This window comes from Aspergillus sydowii (assembly GCF_001890705.1).
Source record: "Aspergillus sydowii CBS 593.65 unplaced genomic scaffold ASPSYscaffold_9, whole genome shotgun sequence".
NCBI lineage: Eukaryota > Fungi > Ascomycota > Eurotiomycetes > Eurotiales > Aspergillaceae > Aspergillus > Aspergillus sydowii.
In genome coordinates, this window is record NW_024467867.1 from 460243 (window position 1) to 475464 (window position 15222).

General features: G+C 51.0%; 5 protein-coding genes across 5 annotated transcripts; 2 read left to right on the top strand and 3 right to left on the bottom strand.

Annotated features, from left to right (window-relative positions):
* Window positions 1-1045: 1045 nt before the first annotated feature.
* ASPSYDRAFT_59760 (uncharacterized protein) lies at window positions 1046-2279 on the bottom strand (the record flags this gene model as incomplete). Its single annotated transcript, XM_040849749.1, has 3 exons — window positions 1046-1967; window positions 2026-2094; window positions 2191-2279. The coding sequence occupies 3 exons, from the start codon at window positions 2277-2279 to the stop codon at window positions 1046-1048; spliced, it is 1080 nt and encodes a 359-aa protein (XP_040700265.1).
* A 2081-nt stretch (window positions 2280-4360) lies between these two features.
* On the bottom strand, window positions 4361-5613 carry ASPSYDRAFT_156895 (uncharacterized protein; the record flags this gene model as incomplete). Its single annotated transcript, XM_040842602.1, has 3 exons — window positions 4361-4420; window positions 4491-5027; window positions 5128-5613. The coding sequence occupies 3 exons, from the start codon at window positions 5611-5613 to the stop codon at window positions 4361-4363; spliced, it is 1083 nt and encodes a 360-aa protein (XP_040700266.1).
* A 561-nt stretch (window positions 5614-6174) lies between these two features.
* ASPSYDRAFT_91720 (mitochondrial 37S ribosomal protein uS8m) lies at window positions 6175-6687 on the bottom strand (the record flags this gene model as incomplete). Its single annotated transcript, XM_040852537.1, has 1 exon — window positions 6175-6687. The coding sequence occupies one exon, from the start codon at window positions 6685-6687 to the stop codon at window positions 6175-6177; it is 513 nt and encodes a 170-aa protein (XP_040700267.1).
* Window positions 6688-7228: 541 nt separating this feature from the next.
* Window positions 7229-8902, top strand: ASPSYDRAFT_156764 (uncharacterized protein; the record flags this gene model as incomplete). The annotated part of the gene is made up of 3 exons (XM_040842589.1): window positions 7229-7266; window positions 7322-7488; window positions 7545-8902. The coding sequence occupies 3 exons, from the start codon at window positions 7229-7231 to the stop codon at window positions 8900-8902; spliced, it is 1563 nt and encodes a 520-aa protein (XP_040700268.1).
* A 4926-nt stretch (window positions 8903-13828) lies between these two features.
* Window positions 13829-15098, top strand: lysB (homoisocitrate dehydrogenase lysB; the record flags this gene model as incomplete). Its single annotated transcript, XM_040849750.1, has 4 exons — window positions 13829-13856; window positions 13926-13966; window positions 14027-14196; window positions 14255-15098. 4 exons carry the CDS (start codon window positions 13829-13831, stop codon window positions 15096-15098), a joined length of 1083 nt encoding a protein of 360 aa, XP_040700269.1.
* Between the last annotated feature and the right edge of the window lie 124 nt (window positions 15099-15222).

Below are 15222 nucleotides of genomic sequence, written 5' to 3' on the forward strand. Positions count from 1 at the left end.
GCAGCGGATAGTCCGGGTACCTTGGAGGGGTCGAAACGCTGCCTGATAGGTATGCCGGGCTCCAGGAATGCAACTGGGCCTTTCCTGGGTCGTCCTTGCATACTTAGAATGCTTCTTTTTCTGTTCGATTTTTGTGCTCTTTCAGCAGAATCCTCATTACTTGGACTGGTGCATAGACTGTTAGTAGCCAAGAGACTCGTGGTAGAGTTTGTGGATCGATCCATTCAGAGGGATAGGGCCCTTACAGCTGGCAAAACAACACAACGACAAAAAGAAAAGAAACAGACAAAAATATCCCAAAATAAGGCAGCGCCCATCAAATAGTAAACCCAACAGCACCATAAATCATGAAATGAAACACGTTAAACTCGTCGCAACATATAGACTGGTTCGAAAATGGTGTGTCCGCTCTTCGATAACAGACTTGCTTTCGTACAATACAAAGAAGATCACATATATCCCAGAGTACCTCGAACCAGTCACAAAATAACGTCAATATATCATAAAACGCAGAGAGCCAATCCCACAATAGAAAAAAATCGCCGAGATACCTAGCGATGACAGGAAGAACGGATCCGACAAGGGCAAGGAGGCTAGTATAATTGGAGCAGCGTACAATTCTGGACTATGTAAACACCACTTGCCGAAATGTTAGCGAAAAAAGGAGTCGGAAGTTGTGGCAGAGACAGATTGACAGAAGCCATGGACTCAGGCAGAGTCCTTCCATTTCCGGCCCAGGAAGGCTGCCTCTTGATATTAAGGTCCGGGGGAGCGGGAATGTCCAATAGATTATTTTCCAGCCAGCTGGGGGGTGGGATTGCGGATCACCAAATTCATCATTTGCAAAAGGGTATCATTATGATCCGTGGATAGTTCTCCTGGCAAACGGGTCCTGAGATATTCCGGGATTGGGTATCCATCCGGGGGGGAAGAGGTATGTTAAAGGATCCAAGTCATAGTAAAAATCAAAGAAAATATCGGCCTTATTGGAGAGGAATCATATACCTCTGTGCATCATAATCAAGGGCTATAAGTCCAGATCCAGTCAAGGCGTGGCAAACTTGACTCGGCGGTTACGCCTTTCTTGTATGCGTTTCTCCGTGTCTGAATAAAGGCGGTCAAGGTATTCCATGGCACTGGCATCCTTAAGGATCTTAGCCACTTGGGTTCCGGCGGAAATGAGTTGGAGGACATTTCGGTCATCCTTGATGGGTCGTGATTGGTGTTTGGCAGCATGTCTCATTTCCAGAGAGTTTTCCAACACCGTGACTAGTTGTTTTATTTGACCATTGTAGAGCACCCTAGCAGGTATACGTCGCTTCGTCGCTAACCTCCTAAGAAGGTACACCCACTCAGTCCATTCACGGTCCGATGGGACCCTCACCTGTCTCTTGTCGGGCTCTAGTGGAATAGGGAATCGGTACTTTGCAACGAAGTCAAACGCGCATTGTGACAGCCGGTCATTTACCGAAGCTAGTATTCGGTCTTGCTCTGAGACATCAAGATTAGTAGGAAGATGGGGTAAATCCCTCCCTTGTGCAGCGACCAACTGTGGTGAGGGCGGGTCTAAAAACTGATGGGGCCCATCAAACTCATCACGGTTTGAGGGACGTCTCTGTGAATGATGTCGTACGGTTCCTTTGTACTTGTCTGTCGTGCGGCGACCTTTTCGTTCAATAAGGTACTCTGCATTCTCCGGTGGCTTTACGAAGTCGTAATCCCGCCTGAGAGAGTCAACCGGAAGACGAGCAGGATGGTTTAGCTCTCGGTACAGCGGAGTTGGGTGTGGTAACGGCCCCCTTGGAGAAAGACCAATAGACCCAGGTGAATGTGAAGATGCCGGAATAGATCCATGAGGAATTTGGAAGTCAAATTCAGGCGATACAAGTTTTGGTGGCCTTGAAGTTGCAATTTGCGTGTTTATGGGTCCAGGGTCAAGCCTCGGTGGAGGAGAAAATGGTTTTGTACTAGATGGAGGCTTTCAGCATTGTATGGGAACAAAAAATCTATATAGGGTAGGAATACCTTGGCTGATAAATCACCGGCGGTTCGCCAGAAGTCCCGTATATTTGTGGCTGGCGTGGAAACATCGCACTATGTAATGTGAGCCTCCTTCACAACACACGCCGGAATGGAAGACAAATAGGAGTGGAAGGGGCAATATAGGAATGAGTGCCCGATGAAGCTAACCTCTGGCGAGACCACGTATCTGAGTCGTTACTCAGCGAGTGTGTATAGGAGCTACTGCCTGTGCTTGTACCGGAGAAGTACGAAGACATTGCTGACACTGGAGGGTGAAGGATGAGGGGCATATGTTGAAAGTACATAGGGAAAGGTGTGAGAATAAGTATAACAAGTGACTAGTGGAGGAAGGATGGTTTAATAAAAGTCGGGGTCTCATGTGCTTTATTGGAAGGAGCCTTGGCTGGATTGTGCGTATCAAACCAAAGAGTTCATGGAATTCGCAAGGCCGTGTGGCATATATGTAAAAAGCCAGGGCACGGGCAAAACCATCGAGGCGGCAGATAAGCTCTTCCTTTCTGAGACCCACGGAGTGTGAAGAAGGCACTGTTAGTCGGTGACTCGCAGCCAGCGACCAGGATAGGCTCGAGGAGGATCTCTATTCGCGCCAGGAATAAGCCGGGCATCAAGGGCGCCTGGAATATGGAGTCGTACACGGTGGACAACGGAGCCTGAGGGAATTCTCCACGCTCCAGTGGGTTGACAGGGTGGGAACGATAATAGATTGAACGGGAGCGGCGGTCGCGACACGGACAAGATGACGATGGCGATCGAGCAATCATCGCAATCGCCAGAGAGAAAGGAAGATCTCCGAGGCTAGACTTTTTTGCCGTCCCATTATCCATCAGGTGGATAGCTCTGGCAGCCATTAAGCACGGTTTGGCATGGATGGGCCTGACTCTGCGGAAAGAGACTCCAAGATTTTGCCCCCACAGGAAGAACGTGGCCAACTTTGGTAAGCCGATCCTATCCTCTAATGAGATCGGAGCGCACACCAAATGAGGAGAAAACGCAAGGGTCGAGATGGATGTTTAGGGTTTTGGGCAGCAATGACAGAGGTTGGCAGGGCGCATGCACCCGCTCGGCACGACAGTCGACAACAGCTTCCCAATCCCAAAGCTTTGGCCCCATCAGGACTATGCTAGGCTGAAAGCACATTTCTCAAAATTCTTTTGGCTCTGGACATGTTTAGTCCCCAAATCTGATAGTATCCACAGCTCCGGACGGCTTGAGATGGCTGAAAAGCTTAAAGACCATTGGGCATCGCGAAGGTGACAACCGACAACGCTCGTGGACTCCGCAAATCATTTGCAACCACTGACTCGGGGTCGCACAGGGTTTTGCAGCGTCGCCATGCCGGGTTCCTTGAGAGTTTTTGGCCCCGACCTTGCCCTATTCTTAGTGATGTGAGGGGAGGGGTCTTCAGGTCATAATCCGACTACTCGAGACAGTAATAGACAACCAAGATGTATGATTACAGGGAGTATCCCAGCTAAATGTTCCCGGTATGACAAAGTATAATCCAATTGCCCCGATTTTCCTCAATATTTCTCAAACACGGGAGTGGAAACCTCATAAAAACGCCATTATAGGCACAGGAACAAGAGCTGCTGTAATTGAAGGTCGAACCTCGAGGTCCAACCGTCCAAGGGCCTCAACCCCGGGACAAACAGCCGCCTAAAGTTGGGAAACGAAGTGTGGAGATCATGGGATCTTCGCTGTCTGCGAGGATACCGAGCCTTCTGGAGCGTTGGGCAGACATATGGCTGCATGTGTTGCCGCCCAAGCCAGGAGCCGACATGCTCAGCTCGCCAGAAGTGGTATAGAGAGGACGATTCGAGCACTGCAATCACGGGAGCGGGAGAATAACGGCCCAACTATTAACCCTATCGTCTTCCCTTCAAGGTGAAGGTATTGGTCCTTGCATACTTCGGATACGGAGCACCCGTTTCGTCAACAAACCAAAAATCACAAAATCAAGGGTACAGGAGCCGTGCCAAGAAATAACTGATGCGAAGGAAAGAGGGGGAAGAAACAAGTGAGAGTTGAAATCAATGGCCATGAATCTGAGACACTTATCTTGCCTGACGCTGTAGAATCCTATCCGTTGATACCAGCTGTGACTCTCTCGCTGGATTATCTGCTGCTAACCCAGAGACTCAGCCGGTACCCAATGGGCCTATCTTTACCGATTGGATAAGATCAATGGTTCAGTTGGCGGGGAATACTCTGCTTTGGTCGCGGTAGTCATTCGTATTATTTGTTGTTGTTGCGCAAAACCAGACCACCCTAACAATGATAGAATGGGGCAGCGCGATAGAGAAAGAGAGGCAGGGAACTATTCTGATTTTCGCTTCAGCGGTGGCGACAACTCGATCCCTTGACGGCGGGCATAGTCCTTGAGCTTCGCTGTCAGTGAAAATCTCGAAATATCACGCAGTGCAGCATCATCTTCAATAATGACGTACCTCACAACTCATGCGTATTCCATCTTCAATACCGACGCGCGCTTCATAGCCCAAAATCCGTCGTGCTTTTTCTCCGTTAGCATATCGGACAGCGCATGCATCTCTAACACTACCGCGGCTGAGAGTTGGTGTCTTCCCGAAAGCCCAGGTGAAGACCTCAGAGATCAACCCAGCAAAATATGCCATCCATTCGGGGATGTGGAGCTCAAATGGCGGAGTGTGACCAAAATGAGCCCATATTGCCAGGCAAAAGTCCCTAAAGGTGATGGGCTCGTTGTTTTGGATAAAGAAAGCTTCCCCGGCGGCTGTCTTCGAGGATGTCAAGTTTTCCGCAGCTAGGACATGGGCTTCTGCGACGTTGGTGACATAGGTGACATCCCATAGGTTCAATCCTGTCCCTATGACAGACGGCGTTTCCCATTTTGCGATGCATGCATGAATTGCGGGGACCAGCTGATAGTCACCAGGCCCGCAAAGGACAGAAGGTCGGAGCGAGCAGGTAGGCATGGCATCGCTCGAATATTGGAGGACCAAAGCCTCAGCGGCTGCCTAGTAGTTGGCCGACCGGTAATATCGTCAGCAATTCTGAAAATTTACAAGACGAATAGCAGCGAAGAAAGCACTCGGGGCTCCAAACCTTAGATTCTCCATATATGAGAGATGTACGAGATGTGGGCCAGTTCTCGTCAACATTAGGGTAAGGCATTCCCAAGTCATCAGTCACTGCACAGCAGGAACTTGTGTAGATGAAGGCAATTGATCCGCTTTTCTTTGCGGCTTCAAGCATGTTTTTCGTGCCCTCGACATTGACTCGCCATACATGGTTCTGCAGCCTCCTTGCAAATCGCTCGGCAAGATCTGGAACGATCCCAGCAGTATGAATCACAACGTCTGGCCGAGTGTGCTGGAGTATTTTTGCAGTTTCGTCGGCATTGGTAATGTCAGCTTGAATGAAGGTAGCGCTTCCTGGCACGGCATGTGTTGGGCCCGGGGGATGCAGGTCGACGATAGTAATGGCACATTCCGGGTGCCTCTCTGCCAATGCTCTTGCAGTGGCTGCGCCGACGAAGCCAGTTCCGCCTGAGATGACGACGCTTCTGATAGATACCTTACTTCCGGTCATAGTAGTTAGTAAGAGCTCCTCCGCATTTCATGTCATTCCGTGGTCATCTACTTTTTGTCCGTACTCGGCGTGTTGAGAGGCCCTTTGGCCCTGGTTATGCAACTCGTTATTTCAAATTCTGAGATTGAAAGTGGCATGCGCGCCCAACAGCAAATAAATCCAATAATAAAACACAGCAGGACCTGATTGAGGATGATTGTTTGATTCACTGCGGCGGGGAAAAAAGGGAGGAAATGAGACGTCGATGGACGACGGGGTTTTATCTCGTCCTGTCACAAGATCTCTGGGTTCCAAGAATGTTACTTAGGAGGTAGAGTATCTAGGCCACGCCGCTCTTTAATTACGCCCCCTTTGATATATCCGCAGGAAACAATTTGAATAATAAAGAAATGGTAATTGAAGTTACTTCGGTTAATGTACAGTAGTTGTTTATCCCAACAGTCGCAATCAGGAAGTAAATGAGATGCTGCGACTGACCAAACTCCAGATATAATGCAAGCCCATCGTACAACACCCCTCGAATGAATACCTCAGCGACGGTCTATTCCCTCCACTAAGTCATTATAGAACGCGACAAAGGACAAGTCCTCCGATCTTCTTCTCGACACACTCTCGTGCTTCCTTGACGCCCTGGTCCGTTGAAAGGTAGAGACTCTCGCCGGGCGACCGCAGTCCTTCAACATAATTGCTTCTTTGCCCTCGAACGACTTCGCGCAGTCCGGCAACGTCAATGCTGATCCGTCGGGTGGGTTTGCTGACCATGGATATTTTGGAAAGAACCGGTTGACTTTGCCAGTACTTCAGACCCAACCACAGCCGCCTTGACGCAATGTTGCTCTGTGTTAAAGGCTCCAATGGCCGTGTTTCATCTTGTGCGATCGGAATTCCTAGCAGGTTATGCATCGCCGGCGGTTCGGGGCCTCCGCGGACGACAGACGAAAGGAAACCGTCATTCTGGAGGGCGAGGCAAAGCTTCAAGTGGAGGTTGGAGTTCGAGATCGAGGTAAAGCCAAGGCGAGCCTTGGTCGCATTGTTCAAGTGCGAGCAGACGTGGGCTAAGTTGACGAGAGACATTCTGAGCTGCGATCTGGCGGAATTGACCCGGATGGGCCTCGGAGGAATTGGCAATTAAGGGTTCTGGAATTGAACAGTGGGTAATCAGTCTGGGGGAGCATTTCAAAAGTGGAGGTTTTCATCTAATATATACCTGTGAGGTATGAAGGGGGAAAGACCCGGGGTATCGCAAACACTGAGGAACGCAAGTCGAGATCTAGACGGCGTGAAGCTGTTGACCGCGGGCAGCTCGATGAAATTTTCGGAGAAACAAAAGGACGGGGCCGGTGTTTATGCCTGCATTCTAAGGCCAAAACGCAAGGCATCCACCGTCTATCCATCGTCGAATCATCTCCAACTTCTAAGCGCCCTCATTGCCGCCGGCGTTCTGCAGACTGCATATCACGGCCAGTAGTCTCTTGGTAAGTGGTTTTTTTTTTTTTTTTTATCGAGAGCGTATAAATCATTTTAGCTGCCTAATTTCTCAATCTCCCTTTCCCTATTTCTATGTCATCGCTCTACGTCCCTTTATCTACTACAAACAACGAACTAACCTCTAATCATGCCTCCGTTACCAGGCGAGGAGCGAGTACTGACTCTGTGAGTATCCTAACTACCCCACATACCCTGGGATCGCATTGTCTGACGTATGCAGCTTTGCCGATATCCATTATTACTTTGCTGCACCAACTCCGAAACCTGTTTTTCATCGATTCGAGAAGAGCTCCTATCTATATCTATACCGCAACAACATCCAGCAGAAGACGAGGATTGAAGCGGCGAATAACCCTGGTACGCCCGATCAGGATGCATTTAATGGTGGTAAGCTCGTCGCATCTGCACCCTAATATTTTCTCTGAAAGCTAATTTGTCGACAGCTCTCGATAATGCCCATATACAACACTCTACCTCATTTCCATCTCGATGTACAATAACCGTGGATGGACAAACACATCAAGCGCAAGGAGGATTGTCCTTTCCCCCGCCTCCCAATAGCGCGAACCCTTACGAATGGCAATTGCCCACTAACGACGCACACAATCCCATGCAGCGTCTCCATACTCTAGATATCTACTTCTGGACTCCAGGCGACGCCGACCAATTTCTAGACTCGGTTGAAAGCTACCTGTCGCGCGCGCAAGTGGAAACCGACCGGCACCCTTGCCCACCAAGCTCCTCAGAAGGCAATGCCACAAGTACAGTCGTCCAGCAATTAGAGAATGTGGCCATTACAGACCCGGCTTATCAGAATGGACAAACCCGAAATTCCCAATCAGAAACGGCGGTCGTGAGTCCTGCGCCCATTGGTATCCCTCCACCACCTCCCATGGGCAATCCAGCCACGTCACCCCAACACACGTCCTCGGTTAGCCCTCATGCTGAGCAAAAGAGAGACTCCGCTCAGCTTGCCCCTCTACCATATAACCCAGCCGCCCCCGCAGCGCCAGAACCCATCAAGCATCGCCAGAAAACACCTCCTCCCCCCGATGCCGCAGACGGAACCGGTCTCGCCGCCGCCATAGCAGCGGACAACGGTGTGCCCTACACTAACCCTAGCCAGCCTCTCGGAGGAGGCTACCCTGCTACTACTGCTGCCGGTATACCCCCTCCCCCCCAGCCGCAACTTGCGCAAGTCCCGACAACCCCATACTCCATTCCCGGGTCCTACGCCTCCCCACCCCCAAGCGCAGGGCTACCCCGCACAGGCTCCTTCCCATCGCAAACACCTATCCAAAGTCCGCCTGTGCAAACACCACCTGTCCAAAGCCCACCAGTTACAACCCCCTTATATCCACCAACTCTCCTCCAAGGCGGCACCCAGCAACAGATCTCAATCACCCAACCCGTCCAACCTGTTCACACCTTCGCTGCCCAGCCTCAACAAGTCCATCCAATCCAAAAACACCAGCAACCTCCAAGCTTCTACGGCAGCCAAGTCCCGGCAGTAGGCGGCTACTCAAACTACACCTACGACCAGACGCCCAGCCCTCAGCATCAGCATCAGCTTCATCACCAACACTCGCAGCATCATCAACATCAATCATCCTCCTCCGAATACGACATCCACAGGCAAATGTACCGGCCGACGGAGGCAGAAGCAGGCTCGCATCTTCAAGAGCACGCGAAGCTAGCAATGCAGCAACCTCCGCAGCGGTCACGGAAACTAGAGGACTCGGCGTCAAAGGTTGAGGGCAGCGTGAATCGGTTTTTGAAGAAGTTGGAGAAAAGGCTCTGATTTGTCCCGTCTTTGACAGCTTCGTTTGTGTTTGTTCTGTTGATGATGTTCAGTAGTTTGTTTGTAGAGGTTTTATCCATTTACATAGGGAGGCATGTACGCATCAGATATTGTGATGGGTAACAGGCTAAGACATTTTATTGAGAAGTCCGACTGCTACCAGTTCACCGCAATGCGATACAGTGTAAGTCTCAATGTGATTGTCTATTCTGCGTTTTGCAGGTGGCAGGGTTATTTCCTTGTGCATGGAGCTACAAGCGAGTGTCTACTCATTTCAAGGCACGCCTTTTGGACTAAGGTAGAAACCCGGTACGACTGATCGAATTGATAGCGCATCTTTAGTTACATTTTCACATATACCTAAGTAAATCTATGCTATTCAGAAAAGAAATTTCGAGAACAGTGAGTAATCTAACAAAAAGGCCTTCAGACCAAAACACTTCTGGGTGTGACGCCGAGGTTCTGTTCCCAGGAGTAGCCGGAAAGGTTAAATAGAATGGCAAAACGATCAAGGTATAATCACAAGAAGGTACATCAAACATGTAAGTAGAAGATGAGAAGAGGAAACAGCCAAGATACTCCTAGACAGATTGATGCAAGATGCAGGAAAAACGCTAAATCACCCAAGGATTTCCAACACCGCTAATGAATGCGCAACCAAGTGTTAGTTGTGCTGCGCTGTGGCATAAATTGTCCCCAAAAAGAATAAAACCGAAAATCGACAAAGCCGGCACAAAGGAGTCGTCTCTGGAAACGTAGAAGTGAGAAGGGTATAGCAAAGTATGTCACAAGAATCGAAATAGTAATCAGAATTGTCAAGATATTTGGATGTGGCTGAAAGAAGACGAGATTCATCTAGTTCGAGGCATCTTTGTCGTTTAGTGTCAGTTTGCTGAGATCAATATCAACTTCGGCAGGCTTGGTCACGGGCTCAAGGGGGACTTCGTTAGTGGCAGCGGGCTCCTTGTCTTGTGAAACAGCAGATACCTCGGATTCAGTTGGTTCTGCTGTTTGAGGAGCGTCGGCACCATTGACGTCTGCCGGCTCGGTTGGCTTTTCCACAATCTCTGCAGCTGGAGCCAAAACTTTCTTTTCAGGAATCTCGGTTGTTGTGTGTGCAGGAACCGTTGTGGGCTCAGCCTTCTCGCCAACCTCCTGAGAAATTTCATGTTTTGTGGGCTCGGCGGGTTCGGAGACTACCTCTTCGGTTGTCTGCTCTGGAAGTGCGGCAGGAGTCGCCTCCGATTCCTCGTTGGCTTTGCTGCCAGAAGGCTCAGCAGCAGGCTCAGTAGGACGCTCAGCAGCAGGTTCAACCGCCGGCTCAGCAGCCTGCTCATCAGTAGACTCCACTGGTGCATCAGCGGGTGCCTCCTGGTGTGGCTTGGCTTCAACAACAGGTTCCGGAGACTTGCTCGAAGTCTGGGCAGGAATATCTGTGGTAGCTTGCTGAGCGGCCTCTTGCACGGGCTCAGCCTTCTGTTCTTTCTGTTGAGTCTCGGCTGATTCGCTGGCAGGGCGCTGCTTGGGCTCGGAAGGCTTTTTGGGTACAGTTTTCTGCTTCGTTGCAGGGGGTGAACGTGTGTCCGACTTTGATGGTACCTTCCTGGGGGAGCGGGTGACATTGGATCGAGGAGGACTCCTGATTTCTACTTTCTCGTGCGTCTTGCTTGCGGAGCTGGCTGTAGGGCGCATCATCCTAGCCAGAAAACTCTCGTCGACGGGCTTAGAGGCCGTACTCGAACGGGAATGTGGGCGATCGTTCGGTGACTGTCCAGGGGGCGAACGGGATGCTGCTTGCTTACGAACACTGGATGCGGTAGGGGTGATTGCACGTTGGCGTGTTGTGCTCTTCAAGCTGGACGGCTTGCGCGATAGACCAGAAGTAGCGCTAGACTTCCCTGCTGACGTTTGAGAAGCTGTGGTGGGATTTGTAACGCGAGCTGGTCTAGCTGCCGATGAGGATCGAACATCACTACTTCGGGCTGCCGGCTTGTTGGCCTCACGAGCGGGAGGCGAAGCACGGGTCGGCCTGGTAGACGGCTTATTTGTTGTGGCAAGCGATGTCCGGCTTGTTTTATGAACAGGTGCCTTCGCCGCATCGCTCTTTCCACTAACAGTAGTTGTAGATGGCCTAGAGGCGCGGGTTGCTCTAGTGGTCTTTTCGGCGTCAGGTTTGGTGGCCGAGGTTGCTGTGCGTGATGTGGCTGGGGTCTTCGAAACTGGCGCTTGAGAGGCAGGCTTGTTGGTCGAGGCTGCCTTCCCGGCGTTCACGTTTGATGACTTCTTCGAAACGGTCTTTGCGGGCTTCGCTGTTGATGCTTCAGGCACAACTGTGGGAGATTTGGGTGCCGGCTGGTTTTCCTTGTTTTCAGTTGTTACTTCCTCTGCCTTCTCTTTTCCTTTAGGCTCGACGGTAGCGGTGACAGTGTCTTGTTTCTCGGTTGCATTCGCTTGCTGAGGGCTACCAAACCCATTGGTTGGTTGAGCGGAAGATCCGTTACTCTTGACGCTACCATCAAGATCATCCGACCCAAAGCTTTTGGCCCTCGATGGCGATGAGAGGCTGTCGCTATGCGGGCTTATGCGGCGTAAGCCCAGAGCGGGACCCCCCTGAGACCCTCCATCAACAGCGACAAAGCTTGCGCGTACCTTCGATAGATTATCCGAGCCGGCGGGAGATCTATCGCGAGGAGGAGGAGACGCGGCACTTGGCTGGCTATTTTCGAATCTTGCGAGGAGACTCTTCACGCCGGGGTGGGCACCTTTGTCGGCCATGGTGACGCAGAGGCTAATTCGCGAACCGGAAGGTGTTGAGCGAGGCCTTGGACGGCCGAAGTTTGATTACGCGGACGGTTATAGCGGTGACCGCAGGATGTGATCTAATCCGCGGTTGTGAGAACTAATGTGAGCTGTATCGCGCGGAGTCGCGAAAGCTAGGACACGTTGGTCTGACGGAACGCAGGGCGGGGGATGAGCGGGATATAAACAGTGTGGCGATAGTAAACAAACAAAGTCGGGTAGACGCAAAGCAGGTCAATAGCAGAGTTGGTCAGCCAGAGAGAAAATTCCAGGCCCAACAGACATGGTAGAGAAAGGCTCTAGAATAAGCATGGAATGAACAGAGTAGTCAATCATTTAGATGGAGGAAGAAAGGAGACAGACGCAGCAGCAGTGGGTAGCACGCCTGAGGCAGCAATTCAGGGGGCGGATCCGCGGCTTCATCTTTGGGCTTTCCGGCCTTCTGTTACGCTCGCTCTGTTTCACTGGGCCTCCTGCATGCAATCCAATAATCTCGGCCCATTTACTCTGTTACGTGACTCCATGGCCCATAGCGTCGCCACAATATTGCTTCTCGGCTGCCTTATGAAGTTATGACCACTTGTTAACTTGCTTTTCCCAAAAAGCCACTTATAAAGGGGCACTATAACACTACTTCGCCCCCCTTTGATCGGGTATTTCCCTTTGAATTCGTCTGGGTGGACACCCAAGTCAAGTCCATCTTGCAAACAGTATAAAGACAATCGAACAACCGCGTTCGTGTCTTGGTTGCAGGCTAGGGAAGGACCGAGCCTCTTCCGACGATTCGGAGTGCTCGGAAGCCAATTGTAAGCTATGTGTTCCCGTGTACTCAGAATAGACACTAGTAGAAAGGAGGCACTGGGCCAATGCGGGTTCAACCGTCCGATCGGTGTTGGACTTGACTGTTGATCGGCCTCCAATGAACCGCACCACTCGGCAGACGGAGACTACTGTACAGTGTGACTGCAGGGCTCGTACCTGGCTTCCGTCGAAACTCTGCAAGGTACAAGTACTATGATATAATCGCAGAATTCGATAGTTGGCTAGCTGGTGGGTAAACCTGTGTATCTCCGCCGGATGCCTCTGCGAACATCTGCGCGCATTATCATGCATTGGTCCGCACAGGGATGCAGGAAAGTTTACATCTCAGGCAAGGAGGCAGGCACTCGATTGAAATGGTGCGAATATTCTTTCCAGGGCGCCTGAAGTGGTATCGGAACCAGGAGAATGCAAATTCCACGCATTTGGAGAATGTCAGTGAAGCGACATTCAAAATCGATAAATTAGCCCAAATCAGGCCATTCGATCACATTTCCCGTTCTGTCTGTCAACCCTTGCTGGCTCGTTGATGGGCGCAGAGAGTACAGAGTAGAGACAGCCTCCATATGCACCGTAACAACTCATCCAATGTGCCATGGAAAGCTTGAGAATATGAAATAATACAAGTTGATTTCGGTTGCCATTGGAGGCACAAATGAAAATAATGTTATGTCGAGCTGAGCTGCTAAGCATGTCTTCCTATTCCATGTACCTTGCGGCGGATGTGCCCGATTTCATGCATGGTTGGCTATCATATTGCGGTGATCATTGTGCCTTGTCCAGACTCCGGTGGAAAAGGTGGTGCGAAATATGCATTGTTTTGGTTGAGCGTATTCTAAAGAGTGTCCGTCCTGCAAGTTGCTTGCTCAGCTTGTAGTGTTTGGGAAACTGGGAAATTTGGAAATTGAGGCTTTCGCGAAAGGGAAGAGCCGGTGGCAGATGATATAATGTTTTTCATTGGTAATATTATGAATGTAGAAAGCGTTCAGCCTGCTGTAGGCTAGCGAATATATATCTCTGGTTGGGTCTGATTTGAGCGAATGATAAGTGTGGTGCGGAGGTGCGAGACGACAATACAAATTGGGACAACGCCTTCGTTTCAGATAGATTCAACATCTAAGACCTGGAAAGAGAAACAACATCCTTAACCTGAACCTGAACATCGGACGTCGACGAAGCAATCCCGATGGATGATGTGCCGATTCTTCGGCGGTACCACGGATCAATATTATCCCGGTTGTCATACAAAAACAATTCCCTCCGATCACGGACCTTTTTCTGGACCGCAGGAAACCTCATATCTTCGCAATGGCTGCTGCTAGGACTCTTCGCATAGGTCAATTGGTCTTTTCTTATGTTATATAGTACTGGCTGCTGACGAGCATTTACTGACAACCCTGTGCAGGTCTCATCCCCGGTGACGGTATCGGACGGGAGGTCATTCCGGTGAGTCGCATGTGGTAGACGACCAAGACGAAGAGGTGCTAATCGTGCTCGTATTTTCAGGCCGGTAAACGGATCCTGGAATCCCTCCCTTCCTCTCTGAACCTGAAGTTCAACTTTGTCGACCTCGAGGCGGGTTACGACTGCTTCAAGAAGACCGGTACTGCTCTGCCCGACAAGACCGTTGAGATCTTGAAGAAGGAATGTGACGGAGCTGTCTTCGGAGCTGTCAGGTTCGTTGTATACCAGCTAGCCACAAAAGGAGAGCAGTCCCTAATGCAGTTCGAATAGCTCTCCGTCCACCAAGGTCGCCGGTTACTCCTCCCCCATCGTCGCTCTCCGCAAGAAGCTCGACCTCTTCGCCAATGTCCGCCCCGTCAAGACCACCGTCGGCAGCAGTGCCGGTAACCCCATTGACCTCGTCATTGTCCGCGAGAACACCGAGGATCTCTACGTGAAGGAAGAGAGCACTGAACAGACTCCCAACGGCAAGGTTGCCCGGGCCATCAAGCAGATCTCCGAGCGCGCTTCGTCCCGCATCGCTACTATTGCTGGTGAAATTGCTCTTCGCCGCCAGAAGATCCGCGATGCCACCCCTGCCTCCGGTCTCCGCACCAAGCCCATGGTCACCATCACTCACAAGTCCAACGTCCTCTCCCAGACCGATGGTCTCTTCCGCGAGACCGCCCGCGCCGCCCTCGCTGCTCAGCAGTTCTCCTCCGTCGAGGTCGAGGAGCAGATCGTCGACTCCATGGTCTACAAGCTCTTCCGCCAGCCCGAGTACTACGATGTGATCGTTGCCCCCAACCTCTACGGAGACATCCTTTCCGATGGCGCCGCGGCTCTCGTCGGCAGCTTGGGTCTCGTGCCCAGTGCCAACGTTGGTGACGGCTTTGCCATCGGTGAGCCCTGCCACGGTAGCGCCCCTGACATTGAGGGCAAGAACATTGCCAACCCCATTGCTACTCTGCGCAGTGTCGCCCTCATGCTCGAGTTCTTAGGCGAGGAGAATGCCGCGGCTAAGATCTACGCAGCTGTCGACGGCAACCTGGATGAGGGCAAGTACCTGTCCCCCGACATGGGCGGCAAGGCCACCACCACCGAGGTCCTGGACGATGTGCTCAAGAGACTGTAAAGTACGCGTATATATTGAGTTAAGCCAGTTCTAGTACTTCTGTAAACGAATAAAAGTTGAGGTTTACAGCGCTCTGGGTGTTCATAAAGTTCCCATTCGACTAGCTGGTTGGAGCACAAGTCTG